The following is a 24,372-nucleotide window of genomic DNA, read 5'->3' as shown; positions in this document are numbered from 1 at the left end:
AAATGGAAAACAGTATTTCCGGCTCATAAGTACTACTAGTTATATGTTCTTTAGGAGTTAATGTCCTAGTCAAGTGGAATAGCACTTTGTGAAACAGGTTCTCATATTGTGGTAGATTAATAAATTGTCATAGAAAAGCACACAAACAAGCAAAAAATTCAAAGTGGTGATTTCAAAATGTTACTAGTTGCTGAACAAGTCTTGTATGTTCCTTTATCTTGATTTTTGCATGCTTGGTTCATGTATCTATCATATCAATTGCCTTTTTTCTTTTCTTTTAACAAAAACCCAAGAAAGCACCTCTGTGTACTCTGGATCAGTAGATGGCAGCTTGTATTTAATGAAGAACCAAAAGGAGAAACTGAGGATGACAATGCCAATGACACTTTCATTTTGTTACTTGGCTTTGCTCTGGGTGAGAGAACCAATTACATTGTCCGAGCTCTTAAGGTATGAATGGTCTCTAAAGAAGAATTGTTGCTTTTATAAACAATAATATTTTTTCAAAAATAGATCTGTACTATTGCCCTCATATGAATGTGCTCTGTAATAGTGAGAAGTTCTTTATATTTAGTTGTCTTGTCTTTCCTTTGTCATAACCAATTGTGCAGCTGCTGTTGGAGAACATCCTCTGTTGGTTGCAGTGAATTTCAAAGACCTGTAAGGAAGAAGGTTTTGAAGTTAGAGAAGTTTTTTATCCTTCTCCTTTAAAAATTCTTAAGACTTGCTGGAGGTGTGTATGGCCACACTTCTGTGATATTTGCTGTTGTCAGCATGTCAGAATTAAATGAGTAAACATTCTCCAGGACTTACATCAGTGTCATCATGCAGACAATACCAGCAGTATACAGTGATCTGAAGTGCAGCAAAGTAACTTCATGCAATGGAATTGAAATTAATATAAGAAGATCATTTTGTCTTCATATCTTTGTAATTATGAGAGTTCAGAATAATACCTTTTAATATGGTAGAAATAAATTGTTCTAATAATAGGGTTTGATGCTAAATGGAGACTGTCAGGCTACTGCTGACAATGCAGCTCCCTTCTCTCCCCTACAAGGCCATGAACACTTCCCTTAAGGACTTTACTTCAGGAATGAAAAATAATTCATCAACTCTTGTTGGCAAAAAATATTTTAAATCAGGCCTAAATAAGTTCAGGAATTCCTAGATTTTCCTTGGAAAACCTTTTGTATTCTGATACCCTTTATTAACAACTGTTGAAATACTGAGTATTCCTAAACAGATGATGAAAAAATATTACTCGGCCAAAATATACGGAATAGAAATACTCAAGTAAATACATTGGCAAATCAAATTGAAAACTCAGACAAAGTAAGGGAAAAACTGATTGAAAGTTCAGTGCTTTAATTTTTATTTTTCAAATATGTAACCTGTGAGTTACAAGGCAAGGCAGTGGGTACATTTTCCCCTACCTGTGGTGCTTACGTCTGGTGTAGCTGCTGAAAGTGTGATGAATGTAAGGGGCTTTTTCCCCCAGAGCCTGATGTTCCATCATGGCCTCTCTCCCCTGGCATGCCAGGTTCCACCTGCACTTTTCTAGCTTTGTACAAACTTTCCAAGAGGGATGGATATTCAAGGATCTTTTTTGCAAAACATCTACTTTCCAAAAGGGGGGTTTTTTGTATCTTGAAGTACAGTAGTTACTACTAGATAATCAATTTCTGTGCAAAACAATTTAACCCTTTGGTTTTACTTCAGGGGTGGCTGTTGCCTTCATTGATCAGAATTGCACAAACCATTGCATATTTGCATAACTGGATATGCTATTGCATAAAAGATGCTTGTAAAATTTTCATTAAAATGCTATAATATTCAGAATTCAAACTAATATCCTGCAATACAAAAGTACTTATTGAGTAGATTAAGAAATAGTAGAACTCAAAAGTAGTGTTCAATAGTAAGATTTTTACTGGCTACCTTCTTCCTTAGTAATTTTGTTAATGATTAGCAAATAAATAATGTAAAACCTGTCTGATAATGTATATGGCAAAAATCCAGGAAATAAATTACAATTTTTGGGACAGAGCAACTGGTTCACACTAAAAAATTATTAGTTACCCCATTCTGTTTGGAGACAAAAATTAATAATTAAATATATATTCTTTGGTTATTGTACCTTGGAAACTGTCTCTGGAAGCATTGTTGGCTCATACCAGGCAAAGACATCATCTCATGTTTCTGTCTTAGTACAATGGTGTGGTTGGAAGAAAATCCAACCAAACAACAACTGCTGAAGTCAGCTGTCAAGAGGGAAGATAGATAGTTTTGTTTGCATATGAATGGTAAATTATTGTGTTTGGCACATTAAAAATCGGAGACTGCAGAAAAGATCCTGGAAAAAGAACCTGGAGACTATCCTTTGGACTAATATCCTTAAGAGATGAGCACACTTGAATGGATTTAGAGAAAACATGAAAGCAGTAAAAAGGTTGGAAAAGGATTTTAAAAATCAAGTAGCAAATATGGCATAGAAAGGCATAATCTAAAACTAATAATTGGAAATTGAAATGAGATTATTTGAATGAGAATATATAATGTAATTAGATACAATTTATGTGTGTAAGATTGTATAAATCACAGTGATTCAGTAACTTTAAATGCACTGAACATATGAACTGGATTAAGTACAGAAAGTGAAGTTTAAAAGAATGTTATTTGTATTGCAAAGTTTTACCATGATATGATAGTTATATAAGACTGTAATTACGTTATCATGCTTCCCTCCCTACCCTTAAGGTCTTTGCCTTTCAACAAGTTTGATGAAGAAGTAGAAAGAATTTTAAATTGCATGAACTACCATAAAATACTTGTTTTCTGACTTCTGAATATTTAAGTTTAAAAAATCAGACAATGTTCACATTTTTGCATGCATTAAGATACAAAATAACGACAGATTGAAGATGAAAACTATGCAGAGAAAGCATTAAGTATTCAGCATTACCTTTTAAGTCTTTGTAGGCAAATTGTTTTATTTAAACCAGCTGAATTAGAGTTCTGTTTAAAGTTCTGCCTTGTTTTTTCCTCAGTTTAGTTTCCTCTGTACCCTGAAGTCAGCTGACTACCACTCCTCCCTTGTGATACATGCTTAGGCACTACAGTCGGGCAATCTGCCAGCTTTTAAAGGATTTACAACACCAAAAATACACTTCTCCTTGCTACTTGACACACTTAGCAGAAAAACACTACAATTACCTCCTCTGACAGGAACATTTTGTTTTAAAAATAACACTTTCAACAGCATTTCTGCTCATGTCTACGCTACGCATTAAATTCTTTTCCATAGCGAGCAGTCTTGCAATAGTCCATATGATGTATATTATTCATCTAAATAATAAAGTAGTTGGATTTTGTTCAAGATGCTAGACTTTTGAGATTCTGTGAAATAATGCCTTTCATATGAGATTATACCTAATTGTGCTGGCAAGACTAAACTTATAATCAGTTTGTGGCATTACTGTGGCTTTAACAAATGCATCACTTCCTTCTAGCATGCTGAGGACCGAGGATTTTTTTCATACTTGGGCCTTATTAATGTATGTTACTGCTGTAATTAAAAGAACATGGACTGTGTACTGCATCTGCCAGCCAAGTTTTCAAGCACCTCCCTGACAGAACATAGTCCTGCAGGTGTTTTGACCATCTGTCTGTTAAATGAAAGGTTTGGAGGAACAGCAGACAAAAGAAACTGTTCTGAAGTGCTATTCCAGATTTGTACTTCTGTATTAAGTGTTAAAATTTGCATCATCAGCACATTCTATTCACAACAGGGTATTTGTGCTGTATTTTTAGAATGTAAAAACAGCTTTTAACCTGAGAAGAAAGAGCATTCTTTTTTTTTTTTTCTGGAGACAATAATTTTAAGATAGAAAAGATATTACTTTTAAACAGTTGCAGTGCTTTGACTTGGTACAACCAAATTAGTGAAAACTTTTTTTAAAAAAAAATATTTTGGTGGACACTGCTTGTCTCTTGCAATGTGGGGATGGGGTTCCAGCATCAGTTTAAGCTGCTCCAAGTTCTTGGTGCCGTGGTCTTGCATAAACATTCCTGTTCTTTCTCTTGCCATGGATGCTAGCATTCATGTGGTTTATGGTTTATTAGGTGAAAGAAGTAGATCTAGAGAAGATAAATTTTGTAAAAGGTTCACTGGACATTTTAGTGCTTCACTGCTGTCCCTTTCTGCCTTGTGCTGGCAGTAATGTTCCTGCAGTCATCTGAGTCTGTTGGAGTGAAACCCTGAAGAGACTAATTCCAGTCTGATGCTCTGGGAAGTCACACAAGTGCTTTTGTCAGCAGGGAGGAATGTGTGGCAGGGGACTGAAGGAGGGTGGGATTCCCATCTCAGAGGCAGTAAGCTGTGAGGGTGGTTTGGCTGCATCACCACCACACCACACCCGAAACGAGGTCCTGATTCTGTGCTCTCCCAGCTGCTGCTCTGCTGGCTCAGGCGTTTGCTGCTCTCAGTGCCTTGGTTCCAGGCCTTCATATCTGACAGCTAATGGTGTGACTGTGCCTTAGCGTGTGTCAGCCAAAGCTTATCATCAGCTGAGCCAGTAATGCATCACTGCTGCTGAAAGGGGAAGGTCCTGCTTCCCTCTACTCCTGCCTGTGTCATGCCCCCCCTTCCCTCTGGCAACTGTTTCACTTGCAGAGCCATCTCTGAGCCTCCACAGTTTTTTAGATGATGAAAGAAGCCTTGCTAGCAACAGTGTAACAGGTGGTTTTCTGCTGCTCTTGTGATTTAGGTTTGGGGAAGAGATGAGCGCCAGCAGCTCATGGCTGGTTCACAAGGAGGGAGGTCCTGCTAGTTGTGTTGAGCTTTTAGTTTGGCTCAATCAACTTTGTGAGACCATACCTGAAGCTTCTGTTCCTCAGTGTAGTGGGTGGCTAAAAGGAGCTAAGGAACAGATGTGCCAGCTGCTCAGCAGGTCAGGCAAGATGGCAAGGACCAGCAATGCTTTGGAGAGCACCCTCATGAGAGCTCAGCACGCATCTCCACTCAGGGGGGAAATGCTGTTGCTGCTGCTTGAGGAAAGCTACTGAAATTTCACTTGCAAAATGATCATTACACCATTTGATTAGAAAGGACTGTGCTCCACCTGTTACTTCTTCACTTAAAAGACTAATAAGCAGAAAAGGCTGTTGGGCAATGTGATTTTTCATATTGCTGTTATTTTTCAGGAATCATTATAAATTGTTCTAACTGAGACAGTTTCAATCATGAAATTAACTTTTTATTTTAATCCTGGGTTTAACTAATTCTTTTCAATTAAACTGAACATTCAGATAAGACTGGTTAAAAAAAAGTAGACTGTAACTAAACTTTGCAGTAACTAGCTTTTAAACAGAATTTTAGTCAACTTCAATAGATACACACTACATAACATGGAACAAATAGTGATGAGGCACAGAACAGGGAGATAGCAGGTGAGCTTGTGAATTGCTGTAGGCTCAGAAGGGACATTAAATATTTGTAGATCAAGAAGTTACTAATCTATGTAGCAAGATCAGAGAGATAACACTCATCAGCAGGGAAGAAAATTGTTTTCAGTCCTGATATTAGAGTCTTCTCTGTTTGTAATGTTAACTTATTCAGGTTTAATCTACTCTTTTAACAAAATTGGTTTGGAGAGGAGGAGATGGGAAGGCATTTCTATCTTAGTCCTATGGTAGACTATCAGTGTGCCTTAGTGTGGAATGGGTGTGTTGCCTTGTGAGGATGTGTGCTTGTTCAGTGCTTGCTTGTCCTATTGTGGGTGTCTGCTAAGATGCTGGATAAGAGGAGGGGTTTGGTGTAGTGGTGGCTTTTTATTGGTATCTGTTTTTAAGTCTCGTCTTTTACATATATATATGTGTGTGTGTGTTTTCAAGAAAAATATCAAATAATACTGTCAACCACTTACCAAAACCAGTTTTTAACAACAAAGATGCATTATTTGTGTGCAAATAAGAATGAAACTATTTTTATTTATTAGTATACAAAACAATTTCTATTCATCCCTCAGTATTCATGTTTTTGAAAAGTATCATCATAGAAATGTAAGTAATGTGACTTCAGTTCTGTATATCCGCTCACATTCTGTGATTTTCTTCCCTATCGTGTTATCCGATTCAAACTCCTCCAGCAGAAAGTCTGTGTTTTAAAAGTAAAATTTACTTAAAGCTTGAGAATTTTGAAAAAAAAAATCATGCCATTCAAAGGAGGCTTAAAGCAGTTCAAGAAATGCAGTAGTTGAAGAATGTGTAGAACAAACTCCATGTAAGCTTGTTGATTGTATGCTTACTGCCATAATGTTATCATTTGTCAGTCACATCTCAGCTTGAACTTAAAAGCCTGTTAAATGATTGAACTGGTTTTTGTTCTGTGGACATTTCCAGTGTGTAACTTCAGGTTGAATTGCTTAGGTGGCATAATACTGATGTTATTTCAAATCAAAAGGTGATTTGTATATTAATTTTATAATAAACACATTAATTTGTTACCTTGTATATTATTTTGATTTGGTCTTTATTTTTTTTTTAATGCAGGTTTGTTGTTGAAGGGCATATTCCATATATGAATGTTTTCCAGCATTTTCCAGAGAAAATGAAGTTATGTGGACTTGATCTTAAGATCTTTTGTGTAGAGGTAATATTTTTCTTAAAGGAAAAGTTAAAAAAACCCCAACCAAAACCTAGTTATTTAGTGGTATTTTAATTATTTTGGTCACTGTACTAGTAAATTGATTAAATCTATTGTTATATAATGCAGTTCATGTTTCACAGTATTGGAGCCTGGCAGAACCTAGTGCACTCTGTGACTTGGAGTGCTTTAATCTTTAACCAGTCTTATTATACTGATTACCTAAGTTAGAATGAAATCAATAAGTACTTGTGGAGAAAAGGGTATTCAGAACTGCTCTCAAAACACTCAGAAACAGGATTAAGCTTCAAGTGTAATGGCCATATATTATCCCTTTTGGTGCTTATCTGAAATAGCTATTGAATTTTTTTGCAATTCCATATTCTTTTAATAAAATATGGTTTAGATGCTATCCCTTGTTCTCTTCCTTGCTGTACTGATTGAAATATATCAAACTTAAAATCTACGTAAGGCAATACAGCTCTTCTAGGAACTGAATAGTAATAGACAGTCTTGAGTGAAATTTAGTTTCCCTTGTTAAGATTCTTATGTATTGTAATGATTGCCCAATGACATTTCTGTTGCAGATAAAAAATTATTACGGATTTTTGAAGTGTGCAAATAAAATCTTAGCTTTTAAGAACAGAAAGCAGCAATTCTGCCAAGCCCTCACTGATGATGTTGCAAGTAACATTAACATTCTCCAATACATAGCTTCTATTCAGCAGGTCATGAGTTGTTCAGGGCTTGTGACCCTTCAGAAGTTTTAGCATTTTTGGGTTTGTGTTACTGCTTTCCTGTCTGGATAAATGAGAATTATGACCTCAACTTCTAAAAATCAGGAGATACATTTAATATAAAAGATTTTGATTTCTTTGTCTTAGAAATTTCCTTAACAGAAAATATGTTAGGTTGAAATATGAGTATAAACTTGGTTTTAAGTTTTTGTCCTTCTTTGACTTGATCTTCTGCATGAGTTTTTATTTTGTGAATTGCAACTGTAAAGCTTGTAGCATACCTGAAAGTGGGAGAACTGGTTCACCGAGAGGAGATGAGTTTCCTTTGGAGGATCCTACTGTTTCCTTTTAGGATAGGGCTACTCCCTTCATTTCCAAAGCATTAGTAGATATGCACACTAACCAGGTAATCTCTTAACTGTGTTTTCACTGAGATATATAGGTGTAGTTCTGTAGGCTTACTGTACCATTTGTTTTCCAGCCACTCCATTATTATTGTGGCTTCCTCTTTTTAGAAATATCTGCTCCTTGTTCCTTACTCTACCTTCAATGTTACTTTAGTAAGGCATATACTTGGTTGTATTTAGTTTTAATGGTTTTTTACTACATCATGAGGCTGATAATTGCAAAATCCCTACTAGCTTCTTTGCTGCATCACATGTTTCTCACTGCAGCACTGAGATGACCAATGTCTTACTGTGTCTAGTTTTGGCATCTGAGTTTTGAGAAATTCAGGAGATGAGGTTATTGTCCTGGAGCAGGAAATGAGATTGTGTAATACTCCATTCTGAAAATATAGCTTACGTTCTTTTCTGCTTTGCTCTGTATTGAATATTTTGTAGACAATTATCTTAAAAACCTTTATGATATTATGGCTGTTATAACCAGGTATGTAAGTTGCTCTAATGCCATTATTTGTTGTACTTCAAGTCTGGTAAATATAAGCTGCAAACATGTTCTAAAATATTCATAACTGACAGGACTATTCCATATGTCTCCTTTTTAATTTTGAACAGATTTTTAGTGCATTTAGTTGTGTCCTTTGCATCCCAAATTTGAATCAAAAAGTAATTTTGTTGTAGTAACTTGAAGGATTTGAATCATACTAAATATCACTTTATCAGTTAAGTGCAGATGGAGCCTAACTTGATGAGGCTCATCTTGTATATAAATATTCTCAGGGGCTTAAAGGCTTATTTTAGTAACAATTTCCCACATACTCAAAATATGCTGAATTTGTGCAAGGTTGAAGTTGTTACAGGTCTTAGAAAAGTAAATGCTATGTTATTATGAAGTGAGTCACCTACTTTCTGTGTAATGGCATGTGTATGTGTACATGCACAAGGGGATTTTTATAACTTGTCACTTAGTAATAGTTTTCCATATGCAAGGAATGGGACAAGTTTCAGGCTTCCCATCTGATAAATTGCTCTGTTGTGTAGTTTAGGAATGGAGTCTGTATCACTGACAGTTTTTCCTTGTGTTGCATCCTATTTAGAAGTTAGAGGTGATTGCAGTATTTGCTTTACAAGGAGAGGCTGAGAGCTGGGGGATTTTCCCTGAGGAGGGAAGGCTGGGGGCAATGTCAGTAATGTGTATAAATGTCTGCCAGGGAGGAGTGAGGATGGCCTTGGGCTTTCCTCTTGGTGGTGTGCAGTGGAAGGACAGTACCCAACTGAAATACAGGGCACAAACTGAAAAACAGGAAATTCCATTTGAATATTAAATTTTTTCACTGTTTAAGGGTGATTGAGTGCTGGAACAGGCAGCCCTGGACCGCTGTGGAGTCCCTGCCTTCAGAGGTACACAAAACCTGATGGGACACAGTCTTGAGCAGCTTGCTGCAGTTGATCCTGCTTCAGCAGAGGTGTTGGACTCCATGTATGATATCCAGAGGTCCCTTCCAACCTCAAGAATGCCTTGTATTCTGTTCCAGCTTTTCAGTGTAGGTGGCAAATAGGCCCTTCATATTTTGGTAGTGGAACAGCTAACAAGAAGGGCATAATTCTTCATTCTGCTAAAACTGAACTTTATTTAAAATAGCTGCCACAAAGGTATGGTTATATCTGAACACTTCTGTCCAGAGGTGTGGGAGCTTTGAGCATGACTGTCTCATAAAGAGAAAAGGAGCCTCCAGTTCTCTGTACTATCTTTAATCATGATGTATAACTGTTAGACAGGTGTCAGGGCCTAGCTGGAGAGAAGTACTACTCAAAAGTGTTGTCAGAAGGATAAAAATACTTTATAGAAGATCTTTGAGAAAAAATTAGTTGTTTATCTTCCATATGTATTTCTCTTTCCATTGTTCCAAGTCAATTTTCTAAGCTTTTACTTTATTAGTAATCTTATTTATCCCTTCCTCTATTAAATCATGTGTATATTAGAAATTAGCCCTTGGAAAATAGGTGTTACCTAAAGGTACAGTGAGAGGGGTAACAGGGCAAACTACAGCAGCAGCAAGATGCTCCTGTTCTGTTCAGAAGTTCTAACTTCCCAGTACAAGGAAGGAAAAGCAAAATTTCCTTTTTCTAAAAGAAGTATTCTTATTCCATTTGATTAAAATTTTTTTGTATGTTTGAAGGAGGAATAAGATATATAAGTGTTTGGTTTTGTTCTGTGCAGGAGGTGAAGGGTTTTTTTCCTTGTGTTTGCAAATTAACTACAGTAGATCTCTGCTCATCCTGAGGCTTGTGCCAGTACCCAATACATCTTTGATAAGTGCAGTCATCTTTTCTGCTTTGGGTGGAAGTCACCTTTGTTCCCTTTTTAATGCACATAGGATATCTAGAATTTTAGGATATCTATTTCTTTTAAAACCCATTAGTATAGGAGTTAAAATGCGTTTGTAAATTATTATTAGTATATATAAAGTTCACTGAATAATTTCTTTTCAGCTTGTATTATTTTATTGATATAATCTGTCTGCACACAAATTCCCTCTTTTATTTCTGCATGAAGTAGGGATACATCTTTAAGATACACATCCTCCACTTTGCTTTTAAGGATTTATCTTGATCCTTATACAAAATTGATTAAAGCATCCCTTTTGCCTTGAGCTATCAACAAGTTGTCTTTGCCATAGGTCTGTCTTGCCATGCATTTTGACTTGGGATTATATACCAAATTATCTCTCAAGTATTATTTTCTTGGGCTTAAAAGTTGGTTATGCTTTCCTTCCTCAAATTTACCTTTAGCTCTCATTACTTTTATAAAACACACTATTTTTCAGTGTATTTCACCTTCAATGCATTGTAAGTGGAGTTTTTTTTAATGTCCAAAAGTAGTGCTTTGATTCTCACATTCTTCATGCACACACGAATTTAAATATATGTGTATATATAGGTAAGCAGGTCACTCCCATGGATGTTGGGCAACGTGATTTACTGAAGTACTGAAGATAACAACCACGTCACTTTGGAGTATGTGCTGTGTGCAGCAGGATAGGTGTAGTCTCATAAGCATCTTTCAGATCCTCTTGTGCTAAAGAGCTTTGGAAGTGATTGTCTCTGGATGCACAAGTATCTGGACTTGGCAAGGAGCATGATGTGGGACCTCAGAGAAGTTCCCTTCTCTCAGTCTCTTCTCCAAATTTAAAAGAAAACTTTAGGAAGAAATGAGTTAAGAATCTCTTTTTTTCCCCCAGGGATGGGGGGGCCTGGAGGAAGTTGAGCTTGGTGGGTTAGTTGAATTCTGTTCAGACCTGTCTACCACCTTGTCCCTGAAGACAAAAAGAATGGGTATTTCCTGAATTATCCTTGCCACTTCTTCTGCCCTGGAGTGTGGTCACAGAATGGCTTCTCTCTAGAAGCCTTTCTCCATTCCCCCTTCCCTTTCTCTTAGGTGGAAGTAGCTGCACAATTCTAAATCCACAGGTTTTACAAGGACACTGAATGTTTTAGTGTTGACAGTGTTGTTGAAACACCTTGCTGCCTAGGAATCTGTATCTTAAAAATTCTTCCTTTTCTGTTCTGTAATTCAATTCCATCCTCTCTTTTCTCATGTTTTTTGTTTGTTGTTTTGTATGATCCGGAGTATTGCTGCCTGTAACAAGGAATGTACTTACTTAAAAAGATTTGATTTGACCTTGCCAGCCTGATAAAATTACCATCTATACTACTTTTTGATTGTCTTAGTATAGCTTTTTTTTTGTTTCTTTTTACACATGCAACTTCCAACTTAGATTAACAGAAGCACTTTTTAGTTTGAATTCTGCTCTAATTTGCCTATTTCCATTCCTGGATGTCTTGATTCTTAAATGACTCTTAGTGTTACTCCTCAGAATTTTCCATGATACAGAAACGCTTTCCAAACTTCCAGCTGAGAATGATGTTAGCATTCTTCCTTACCTTTGCCTGTGGAAAATTCTTGAATGCATCCTGGTAAAGCAACAGAAATATACTCTGCTAGTCATAAATCACTGTTGTGGACAAGAGAGATGAATCATGAAACTCAAACTCACATGCCATGATTTTTTTCCCTTTTATCCCACCTAACTGGAAAGCTTATTGTTCTTACCTTCTTGCTGATACCTTGTTTCCTTCATGTTTAATGGCTTATCATTCTACATTAATATTATGTTTCTTTCTGTGCTGGATTAGGCCAGTAGCTCTGGGCAGCTCAGTTGTGTTCAGTTGAATAAGGACTTTTAATTAATGCTCCATTATGAACTGATGTTGGCTTTGATGGAAAATTGACCAGTTTGAAAACAAATGTTTGTGCTCTATAATTCATGCAAGGCTTTCCTTTCCCTAAAGGTGTGCTGTGATAGGTGTTGAAGTAGATGTTATAATGTATTCATAAAGTAGACTGGAAGTCTTCAGCTCTTTTGAGAATATGCCAGTGGAGCATGAAGTGTTTTGTTCTGTATGATGCTTTGGGTTTATTTTATTTGTGTTGGAGGAGTACATACCTTGCTCTTATGCATTTACACACACACCCTCCCTAGCTTGGATTGGTAAATTTCTTTTCTTTTATTTAGGAATGAAAGGTTTCCCTGAAGAGTGTGAGAGATGATCATTCTTCTCTATTCTGCCTGGAAACTTTTCAACTCTTTTGTTTCTTCTTCTGCAGTATTCTGTAGTTTGTATTTTCTTTTTGTTCTTCTCTTCCATTTTTTAAAATGTTGCTTGGTTTTATTCTTGGCAGCACTTTGGTATCTCTGTTTCTTTAGCACTAATCCTTCTGTCACTGATTTTTCTGTGTCAGCTTCAGTCTCACTTCTGATGATGATATGAGAGATCTGATTTCTGAGATGAATTTGCCAGGCTGTTCCTTTGCTAGCAAATCAAGCATTCTGTTTTGCAGCTTTGTTCTTCATGATGCTCTTTCCTGCAGAGCAGCTCTTGAGTTTTGATTAAAGTATGAGTTATGTTCTTCCAGTGAGACTTAGTGGTAATTTTGATTTGTTTCCCCTTGAACTTTACTGTGAAAAAGGAAAAAGGTTTTTCAGATCAGCTTCTTATGGGAGCTGGAGGTTCAGTCCACTCTCTCCTCTCCTCTCCTGACCTTACAAAGGTTGCTTGACTGACAGGATATTTTTAGCTTCTGTTTTTCCCATTGCCATAGTATTAATTTGTTCAGGATCCATGCCAAGCTAATCATTCTACAGTTCCTGAATTTCCCCTTTTACATTTTTTTAAATACTGCATATTAAAGTGGGGAGCCCTTTGATGTTTAGAATTTCTTAAGATTATTTAAAAAACAACATTTGTTTTTCAGAGAACTCCTCAGTTATTTCCTTGAAGCTTCTTGTGTGTAAATTATCTGGGCCTCTCCTTTGTAAAATACTCCATTTTATCAGATAGTGGTTTACTTTTTTGCAGACATAATTTTTCTCTTTCTTACATGTGATTTTAATGCAATGGATTCATATTCTTTTTCTAGTTATATCACAGTCTTGCTTTTCTTCCTATTTCATGACATACCTATTTACCTGTGGCATTGAAATTCAAGATTTTTGTGTTGCTTGGGTTTTAAGTTTCCCTGGTGCTTACAACTTAACCACTTTACATTGTGTTTCATTGCAGAATATCTGTAATTTCTTGTCTCTTTTTTTTTTATCTTGGATATGCCTCTGAGCACTGCAGTCAAATGCCTCCCCTTGCTTCAAAAAGGGGGATCATTTTTTGGTGGTTTTCCCTTTATCCAATTATCCCACAATAAAAAGAGGAGTATGGCAGATCTGTCTGGGAATGTAGTGACCTACCAGGACTGTATTTGGAAAGGTCTACTTGAGAAAAGGTTTTAAACTCAGGACTTGTATCCTTGTGCACTACTACCCCATGTGGGACCTGTCTTCCACATTATAAATGACATGTAGTGTTAATCATATATGTTAAAATAGGATTATATGTTCCAGAGTTTCACTACTGCAGATGGGTTAAAGATATGGAGCCTCACATTTATATCCTTACTCTCATTCTCTTCATTACAGGCAATATAACAATCAGAATAGGGCTGTTAATACTTGTACCACATAAACACTTTGTGCCTTGTGACTGTCCAACAACTCAGTAGCTCAGTAAAGCTGCTTTGAATTACATGGGGATGTGCCACAAAAATGTATGTGAATCAATTCAGCTTTGTTCAAGCATAGTAAAAGCCATTTTGTTTTGTAAATTTGGCTGAAAAGTTTAAGTAATTTAAGACGCCTCCTGATTTTGATTTCCCTGTGAATGTTGGGGGCAGAAGAACTGTCAGGTAGCCTGGAGGAAAACATAAAAATTGAGGGTTTCTCATGGATTAAGGGAAGACAGTTGCTCTGTGATTTGACCTGCCATATACAGGCAAAAGCAGGAATTGGTTAGTCCTTAGCTTTTGAGCATAGTGGCTCAGTTTTAGAAAGAATTTGGCATTCAATCCCCAGTAATTTCTAATAATCTCTACCAGGTTGTTACAAAGTGTGAGGAGGTTCTTGTAAAATATGCCGCTAGGATTGGTTGAATAATTTATCTCTCTTCTGACCAGAAGTAGCATCAGTGTTATGGGTTTATTGAAAATTAATTCTTTGATTTACAGTACCTAACACAAGGAAACTATCCCTCGTGTATCTAGGTGTATTGCTTGGCTTATTCACATTGGAAACACTTGTTTGCATTTTGGTTTAGATACCTTGTGCTGCTTTTGTTTTGTTTCCTGCAGTCAGAAGCATATCACAGGTATTTTACTGTGTTTGAAGTGTATAAACTTAGATAGGATCTTCCCTGGGAAGCTTTGAAAAGTAGCTGCTCTCTCACTTACTGAGTGTTTTCATTAGGTCACATAAATCTAGGCAGCAAGGAAGGACAGAGATTAGCAGAGGGACTGTTATTAGAGTACTGGTACTTCTCTCTTCTTGCCTACACTCAGCTCTTCTGGAGGTCTGTGCAAGTTTGCAAAGCTTGAAAACAAAGCCTAAGGACTTTTTCATCATTCTTTTCAAACTGAAAGAATTAATAATCTTCTCCCTTAATAAAAGATCACTGGTGACCCTCATTGCACCACAGGGAAGAATGAGTTCTATCCTTGAACCATGAAGTGCTCAGGGAAAAGCAGAGGGGATGGTGCTACTTAGAAATCTATAGAGTGCTCTGTCATAGGTCAAGGCATAAATTCATATGAAACTGTAATATTGACCACTGAAGATCCTTGGAAATCTCACTATGACTGTTTTTGGCATCACTAAAAATATAGGTACTTGTCTTGCTCTTCAGGCTAATGTGTCCCTTCAGTTTTCTCCTGTAATTCCTTGGTTTGTACCCTAAATTGAATGGAATGCGGCTGAGTGCTTTCATACAGCAAATGATAGTACATTCTTTTTTAATGTTTTATATCAAAGATGCTATTTATGGTACTGTAATTTCATCAACTTAAAAGCAAAGGATTAGAATTTGCTTCATTACAGAGTTTGAGTATGTGAATAGAAGTTCATAAACTTGAGCGTATTTCATAAGTGCTGGTGTTTCTTTAGTTGTGGGTGTGGACTCAGTCTCCTAATTATAGTACTCTTCTAGGAGGGACAGGTGAAGTGAATCACTGTTCTAAGGCTTTATGTTTCTTGTCCCATTGTCTAAGGAGTGAAATTCTCTGTAAACTCTTGTATTGTGAATATTGTGTGAGGACATTGTACTGAAATGGTTATTGTGGAAATGATTTATAATGTTTGGTGACTGTTTTAGTGTTGCTGATTTGGTAGATGATAACAATGCTGTGCTAGTAGCAAGTTAAATAATTTTCTAGTCTGAAGATGGTTTTTTTAAATAAAATGATCTGCTGACCATTTCTGATGAATAAACCATTTAGGAAAAAGTAAAATGCATATTGCTGATACATGCAAAGATTACTTACACAGGCAGAAGGAATTTTTAAAGAAGAATGATAATTTTGAAAAAAAATTAAGTCTTTGGTTTTTTTCACTTTTCCTCTTTTTTTTTCCTTAATAAAATTCCAGATTCTATGTGAGCAGTTCGGAACAAGTCAAATATTCCCCTTGTTACATCTACTGAGATATACAATCTTGTAGCTTCATAGGTAGGAGAACACAGATGGAGAAATACTGCTTGAAATTTCTCAGACTTCATTCTTGTCCAACAGCTAACAGGAATATCTTTATTCTAGGTGGAAAAAATAGTATTAAGTAAAGAAAAATTGGTTTGCAGTGTTCTCTGAAAGCTGATGTTATCAATGCTGCTATGTTCAGGTAGCAGCCTTAGTTTAAATACCTGTGTGATTTTAATGATACAGGTTTCTGTAGTCCCTTTATGATGCAGTTTTTGAACACACAGTTGTTTTAGACCAGCTACAATAAAGTTATTTTCTAATAACTCCTGACATCTAATGAAGAATGGAGATGAAAAAAATGTATGTTAATGTATGAATCTATAATGTACTGTATCTTAAATACTATACAGAGATTTTATTGTTTTGCTTTTCTTACCCTTCCTTTTGTTGCAGAAGAACTGAGAGGTACAGAGTCACAACAAGCATTATCAAACAGAGACAACTTTCTCACAAGAAAAAATTAATATTATCTACTTATCTTTCAACCTAAAGAAGAGGTGACTAAGAGGAAGATGTGGTGGTAGTTTGTAGAACATGTTCAGGAGGCAATTGTTCAATGTCTCTTCCAATTCAAGGACTGGGAGGTGTCAGCAGAGGTTGCTGGTTTACAGGCTCAGAATCAAAAAGCAGCAGATGTGGCTTCATACGTTTTGTGGGTGACTGGTGAAATTCCTTGCCTTAAATGATGCTCTGGATGTTAAAAGGGCCAGATGCTGACTGTACAAATGTCATGGAGGAATAGAGATTGGGAGCAAAAGAATAGTGAGATCTCACTGCTGAGTCAGCCACAAAAGGTACAAAGCTGGACAGATGTTTGGTAGTGTTGTGGCTTGCTTGGTTCTTAAATTTCTCCCTGTACGTTTTGCTTGCTCGCTTCTGGGTGCAAGGCTAAATAGATTATTTTGATTGATGTGGTACAGTCACTTTTTTTTTTGTTCTGGGGTTTCAGTTAAGCTTTCAGTTTGTGGGTTTTGTGTTCTGGGGAGACTTTTTTAAAGATCATAAAACTTCATTTTTCATTAACTAGTTATCTTAGAACAACTCTTTTAAAGTTATAGTTCAAGCCTTTAAGTTAAGTGAACTAAATATTGTCTGATAAAGTTTCACATTTACGGACCTCAGAGTCCGTAATAAGAGTTTCTTATTCAACTTGAAAAATGTTGAGGAATGATTAAATGGTAAAAGTACACAAAATCATTGCATAAAAGGGGTATGTCTAGCCTACACCAAAGAATTCTAAGCAGTAAATATGACACATTTTTCTTAAGCAAAACTTTGCTATTTGAAAAATAGCTTGTATTTTTCTAGTGACCTTTTGGTTTGTTTCGATGGAGGAACTATAAAGGAATTGCTTGTTTAATAACTCACAATGTAAAATTCCTTACTGTTGAGTAGTAGTGATGATCCCAATGCCAGGAAGAAGCAGGAACACTTGCAAGAAGCCTGGCCTAGGAATGTAGCAAGAAGAGAAACATGAAAAGCCATGTAAGAATAAATAAATTCTAGGTCATGGGGGAGCTCCTGGGCTGACGGGGACCGTAGCTCAAGGGGTTTTTCACTTCACCCTTAATATTTTTAAGCAGTTCTCGGTTCTGTGCAGTCCTCTTTTGGCCCTAACAGCAAGTAGAGGTCCTGATTTGTGAACAGATTAAGTTAATACTCTATCTTCTTTTCATTTCTTTGAATGCTGATTAAAGTTTTACAATTGAGCATATGAAATTTAGGAATTACTGAAGAGAACGTGCATTTAGCTGAGACTGTATAAATGCTCTAGGGTGTAGTCGTTACAATTTCATCTCATATTGTTTCTAAAGCGAGATAGCGTCTGAGTTCAGCATGCAGGAAGTAGGGAGCTGCTTGGAATCTTTTCCTTTTCCTCATTTAATATGGAGTTCAAGCCTGCATTAGTACAAGCCACGTGAAACCAACTCAGTTGCAGAATATTTTGGTCCTTTCTCCTCCTTTGATGCTGATCGTTCCTCCTGGTCACAAGACTGCTGCTGGGCTGGGCTCTCAGGGCAGGTGTTGTGCTGCTCTGTCCCAAGGTGGAAAACTGGGACAAAGACACCTGCCTGAGGGACTGGGGTGGGTTTGTGCCACAGTCATGAAGAAACCTGAAGATTTTCCAAATGCTGTAAAATAGTGCCTGTATTTTTTTTTTTCCACACTGGCTTTTTGAAAGGATTTTGTATCCCTTAATAATCTGCTACTGGCTAAAGCACGTCTTCAAGTCATCACACAGTTCTTAGGAAACTGCTGACTTATGGACATGTATATAACACTTTTAAGTTTTGGTGGATTGCATATATATATTTTAGTTTGGGTCTGATTCAGACAGAATAATTCCTGGCTAAATCTGTTCATGAACTTATAAATGCAGGTCAAAATATTTGCTGTTTTCTCCTGGAGAGTTTGGACTGGATTGTTAACAGCTTTCTGCTTCCCTGGAAAGCTTATCCATCAGACTGGCTTTCAGACATGTTCCTCTATTTGCTGAAGTGTTCCTCTCTGGAAAATATTCCAGGTCTAATGTGTAAGAACTTCTTTTCCTGACTAAAATTTGAATGACCTTAATTGCCATAGGATTTTTTTTTATTTCTTGTTTTCAGTGGTAACTATTTAAAGAATTCAAATTCAGACAGAAGGTGTTCATTCTTATTTATTATTAAAAAATCTTTTGAGAGGGATAGCATTCTGTCTATACAGATTCTGCTAATCAGCTATGCTGCACTTACTTTCCCAAACAAGGAGGGATTCCTGCTTTGGTCTGCTGGTGTTTTGAGATACCTTGTAATCTTAAGGGTTTTTTTGGGTGGGTGTGTATCCATCAGAGGGGCTTTTTTCTCTGCCTAACTCTGTATTTTTGGTGCATTTTAGCAGGTGCATGCAGTACTTGTTCAGGGTAGAAAGTAGTGCGGAATGAAAAGAAGCGAGGGTGAGGCTTTTATTTGAAAGAAAAAAGCTGAGGAGGAAGTTCACTGCTGAAAGGGTTATTGTAATCAAGTTTATCATGAGAGCTTGCTGTTGTGTAACAGAAACTCTAGCTTGTCCATACCTGTCTTTAAGCATTACTTAATGAAGAAAGAAAACAAACTTACTAAAGTATTTATGAAATTCAATAAAATTTGTTTCCAAACTCTTAGATTTCAATACATTATGACAGTTCAGTTCCTTATTGGAGTCCTCTATGTGTTTTTAGAAAGACTACAGTTTTTGGAAAAGTGATACTTGACTGAGTTTGCTTGTGAGCATGAACAATGTAATGCTCAAGCACGTGTCTCTCATGGTTTAATAATATTGAAACTCATTTATTCAAAAACCACTTTAACCAGGAATCATGTAATGAAAAATATGTCTTCCTCTGAAAGTAGCCCATTAAAAAGCCTGTTAGGCAGCCAAATATTTTTTTTCCCTAGTAAAGAAGTACATCGGTAATAGACGTTCAGATGGCTTTTTTCTTTGTATGTAGGTTGCTGGCTCATCCTCATGCCATCTTGAATTCTTCAGTAAAGAAGAACTGCCTGGATCGGTTTAATGCAGTCTAGCACCTTTTTTCTCTCAAAAGGATATAAACTTTGTTTACTGAGTCATTTTCTAAAATTAATCTTTTTTGCTATGTAAAGGCCCTTCTCACTTGCTCTACAGCAATGACCAGGAGTAATTTGGGATTTTAGGATGTAGTAGTTGTTGCAGCTGAGACAGTTATTAAAAGGAGAGAGGAAGTGAGAGCCTGCCAGTGTGATTTCTGTGGTTTTCAAAAACTATCCTGACTGTTTTTTTCTTCCCTTCTGCCCATATGTGACCTGATGGATAACTTGGGCAGCCTGTCTGCCTCTCAGGTGAACAAATTGATTTCCTTTTGTTTCTTCCTTCTGCTTGATAGGAGGCTTGTAAAGGAGCAGCTTTACTTGTGTGCTTGGTCTCTTTGTCTTTCTAATGGAAGAAGATCCACGAGATGCATATTTCTTTGCAGTTACCTAAATGGAGTTCTAGCAGTTTCACTGTCTTCTTCTTGTCATTTGGTTCCCTTTTAATAATTCCAGGCACACCCTCTCACTGTTACATCAGCATCTCTATGTGATTCATGGATATTAGGGTTTGGAGAAATCTATCCACTCATTTAAATGCTATCCACTCATTTTAAATACTAATTTGGGTGTAAATTTCATGGTTAATACAGTCCATGTAAAAATGAGTGCACTGAGTCAGACGTGGGGCTCCTGGAGTCTGTTCTCCTGTTTCAGATGTGACTGAGGAAAGGAGGCAGGAGCAGGGGGCAGGGGTTCCTCCCTGTCCAATTTCACACTCACCAGCCAATCACAAGCCTGGGATGTTTCTATACAGCAGTGGTGACAGTGCTGACTATGCCATGGAATCTCAAGATTGTTTGGGATTGTGTTGGAAGGGACCTTTAAAGAGTCTCTTCAAATATTGCCTATGTCTTTTCTGTATACATTTTGCTCTGACAAAGAAGGCTTTCCTGAAAAGACTGCTCAGAATCTAACCATTACAAAGTTGCCTACATTAAGTTTTTTCCAGCTAGGTTAAATGGAAAAAAAAAAAGTTTCAGTATTTCCTATTTTTCAAAGTTTGTATTCATTGTGCTACACGATGTTAAAATACCTTTAATTTGTGTTTGATGGCTATTACATTCGTTTGTGGCTGTTTCAGGTGTGATGGTGGTTGTGCCTGAGAGGTGGATAGAGGTCAGGCAAGGGGGAAAACCTATGTTGTTTTAAAATAAATTGGCAGTATTTGTTGGTGTAGGTTTATATGGGAGGTAGCTAGATTAGTAGTACTGTAAGAATATACAAAAAACATGAAAAATATAATTTGTGACCATGTTAATGATCTAGTATGTAATAATTGGTCCACAAGATAATTTCCTTCAGTTTTAAATACTAATTTGGGTGTAAATTTCACATTTAATACAGTTATTGTCTCTACTGTCAAGTCTTTTGTGCAATCTGCATGCACTGTGGCTGCTGTCATCCCACATCAGGCTCATGCTGCAGATGACCAGATATATGTGAACCAGTTGAGCAGCAGAAGCAAAGTAAGGTGAGCCAGGTGCCATAGAGAACTTGACTGCTCTGCTCATTATTGGTACCTGATTTTACCTTATGTAAATGTAAAGCCAGCTTAGGTTCCTGGGAATGTGTGTTTCAATCAAGCCAGCATTCAAAGATCTTTACATGCACTAGGGCAGCCATTTGGTGTATTATTTTTCAATAAATATATTTTATTTTATTCTACGAGCATGCCCTGCTTTACACAAGGTATGAAGCAGAATTCTGGATTGTGTTGCAAAAACCCATTCCTCAACCCTCATAACTTGTTGTTTTCCAAACCTACAAATTGAATGGCTTTATTAATCCATTTCCTGGTAAGTTTAGTACGCTCTTTTTCAAACTCAGTCCAAGTTGAATTTGTCATCTTAAAAATTATGAAGCCTTGCATATCCAACTCTAAACATTAGAAGATTCCCTAAGATGTACAAAAAGCTGATAATGAAAAAATGAGTCAGATCTTATTAGGTTCCAGTATTAAATGATCATTAAAGAAATCCCTTGGGAAAAATGTCCAGTGTGGAATATAAGCAGCAGAAGGCAGGTAGAACTTCAGAGAATGTACATAGGTAAAACTTCAGAGAATGTGCAGGCATGGGGAAAAAAGGATCCCAGGATGGAAATGCACAGGTAGAAGGATAAGGAAGAGAATTGTGCTGCAAAAAAGTACTGAACAGAAAAGAAAGATGAAAGGGAAAATATAAAATGAAGAATTTAGAATAACTGTATAATTATTTATTTTCAGAAATAGTAGAACATTATCATTATAACATAAGCTGAGTTGTGAATATTGTGAATATGTAAGTAATGGGATATTGTCCTGACACGGGTGAAGGAAGTGGCTTAGACAGTTATCCAAGAAGAGAGTCAGTCAGACCACATTTAAAACAAGAAACTATGGAGCCTGCAAATTGTTCTAGAAAGCCAGCCAGTGCATACTGTTTTCTGCTTGTTGATCAGCAATATTCTGATATTGTCCAAACAAGTAGGAGAGGCTGCAATCTTGGCTTACTCAAAACAATTACCTGTTACTTGATCTGATTATCATGCTAATAGTTTGGCTCCTCTGCTCCTGAAAACCAGTTTGTTGTTTTCTAATACAGGTGAAAAATGCCATGTAACTTTGAAAGATAAAGACAACTGATTTAAATAGTTTAATGAATATTTATCATTATGAAAATCTTGTTATAGACAATTTTTCACTGACTCAACAATGTGTATTTTGTTCTCCTGTGCTCAGGGAGCAGGGGAAAGTACTCTCAAGTAATACTAATCTTCTGTACTGCTTTCTGGAGTGCCCTTATTTGTCCTATGTGGGAATAAGAGACAAAGATTTAAAAACAAACCTTAAGAAAAGGTCTTGGCAACCTCAGTAGCCCATCTGGACAAGTTACAGACTCTGTCAGCGTTGTTGATCAGTCTTGGAGGAATCCCAGCTTGCGAAACACCTGAAAAGACTAGCAGGTGGAATAACTTTAAAAGGGCTTTTTGTCAGTCTTCCTGGAATTATTAGGTGCCCTTAAGGGTTTGTAACTTGAGTTTTATATGTGGTTTTTGTTGTGTTTCCCAGGTTCCCAAAACAAGGTGAGAACTTAGTAACTTCATGTGGTGATGGACAGGGGAGTTGTCCTAATATATACCACAGAAATACATCTTGAAGTTTTTAATTTATGATTGGATAAGTGAAAGTTATACTTGGAAGGTGTGTGGCGTATGATCTAACACTGTCCTCTATTGTCCAAGTACTCCTCCCTTGGGGTTTAATCATGGGTTGCTGGAGGCAGAGTTTTTTAACTAAAAGAGGGAGGCCCTGGCTCTGGATCTTGCTTTCCTAGTGAATTTGCTGGTTGACTTCCAAGGCAACTTGTTTTATCAGGTTCTTTTTTTTCAGAGATACATAGGTGAGTAGAAGGTGGTAACTTTTATTAATTTTGAGGCTGCTTGTTTGCTGCATCTTTACTTAATATTGTCTCAATATTTGCTGTGTCAGTTGTGTGGAATTTGGGAGTTCTTTCTCTTTTAACCCTCCCAATATGTTTGAAATTTGACAGAATAATTTGTCAAATTATGTGAACCCACAGCTCTTTCAGAGTTAAGCAGAGTATGAACAGGGCATACAGTGACTGGTGAAACAGCCAGTGCTTGGTTACTGCAGGAGCCCTTCAGTGTCCTTAGCCCTGGCCTTTCAGCCCTGTGCTGTGTCCCAGGCAGGTGTGACCTTGTGCTGGATGTGGCTGTGCTTGCAGCTCCCAGTTCCAGAGGTGACTGTGCTGCTGGAAGCAGGGGTTCAGTTCAGCCTCACCATTGTGGCACAGTGTTGGGACTACTACAGGGAATGTTTTTGGGCTTATGCTTTAAACCCTGGGAAACAGCAGTTGATTTGGTTGATCTTTATCTTCTATTAGGATGCACATTCTAAGTGTTTTCTGATCTCTTATGAACACACATCAAGAACAGTTTTTGTCCGTTAACAGTGTTTTAAAACTAATCTAAGTGGTAACTCTCAGTCTTAATTTTTATTTGTAGTTTTTATACCACTTTTTTGTCTTCAGGAAAAAAAAAGCATTGGTTGTCATTGCAAAGTTAAGCATTCTCTAGCCATTTTGAAAAAGAACCCAGTTGTCTTCTGCAGATTGCAAACAAAAGCTTTGAACCAAAAGCAGATAGTGGGCAGAGGGAAGAAGGTTTGATTGACCAATACCTAGGACAGGAAAGCTGTCTCCTTGCCCTGGTGCAAGGAGGGAAGCCAAGGTGAAAGGTGATAAAGGTGTCTATTGGAGTCCTCCAGTTAAGATCTGTATTCCTTAAAGTAGCTCAGTGTCAGATTAGACTTTGGATAACTCTATTGGTGATAGTTTGATGTTTGAGAATGGGAATGCTTCAAATGACTAAATTCCCAGTGTCTTCATTTATTTTCACCTGTGATATATTATTAAGAAGCTACTAATTCAACTGCTTTTCATTAGGGGAAAGCATATTTCCTTGCTATCTGATTATGAATAGTATTCATGTAATGTTCTTATTTGAATTATGTGGGACTTTAATTTTTCTCCCAGTACACTCTAGAGAAGTTACATATGATTCAGGTTTTGTTCCAAGATTGGTTTGGTATTCAATTTAGCACTGCTTTTTAGAAGGAATGGGAAGTACTGTGAGCTTGGTCTTCTGCAGAGCTCTGGTAGTGCAAGTTTTACTTGTTTCTCAAAATAGTCCTGGAGCAGTCTAAGCCAATTTTAACACTGTTTAGAAACTGTAATGAACATGATACAACTTCCTAACTGTTACAAAAAGTTACATGTGTAATAGTAGGTGAGAGCAGAATTATTCATTGGCCTTAGCATGTGTTCATGCAAGTCTGAACTGCAGTCTGAGGGGAGATCAT

At 36.9% G+C, this 24,372-nt stretch overlaps 1 protein-coding gene and 1 long non-coding RNA gene across 2 annotated transcripts in view; one reads left to right on the top strand and one right to left on the bottom strand.

Moving 5' to 3' along the window:
- TAF1B (TATA-box binding protein associated factor, RNA polymerase I subunit B) overlaps nt 1–24,372 on the top strand; it is a 45,878-nt gene that overhangs the window by 7,703 nt on the left and 13,803 nt on the right. Inside the window, exons 7-8 of the mRNA XM_005487208.4 lie at nt 294–450; nt 6,553–6,652. Coding sequence (XP_005487265.1) covers nt 294–450; nt 6,553–6,652 — 257 coding nt within the window. The remainder of the gene's footprint in view (nt 1–293; nt 451–6,552; nt 6,653–24,372) is intronic.
- On the bottom strand, nt 446–3,085 carry LOC141728599 (uncharacterized). The gene is made up of 3 exons (XR_012579716.1): nt 2,966–3,085; nt 2,141–2,264; nt 446–658 (listed from the first exon to the last, which is right to left on the bottom strand). It is a non-coding gene; the product is annotated as an uncharacterized LOC141728599 (long non-coding RNA).

The sequence above is a fragment of the Zonotrichia albicollis genome, chromosome 3 (assembly GCF_047830755.1).
Source record: "Zonotrichia albicollis isolate bZonAlb1 chromosome 3, bZonAlb1.hap1, whole genome shotgun sequence".
In the NCBI taxonomy this organism is placed as follows: domain Eukaryota; kingdom Metazoa; phylum Chordata; class Aves; order Passeriformes; family Passerellidae; genus Zonotrichia; species Zonotrichia albicollis.
Note: the sequence above shows the minus strand (reverse complement) of the source record. Positions and strands in the feature narration are given on the sequence as shown.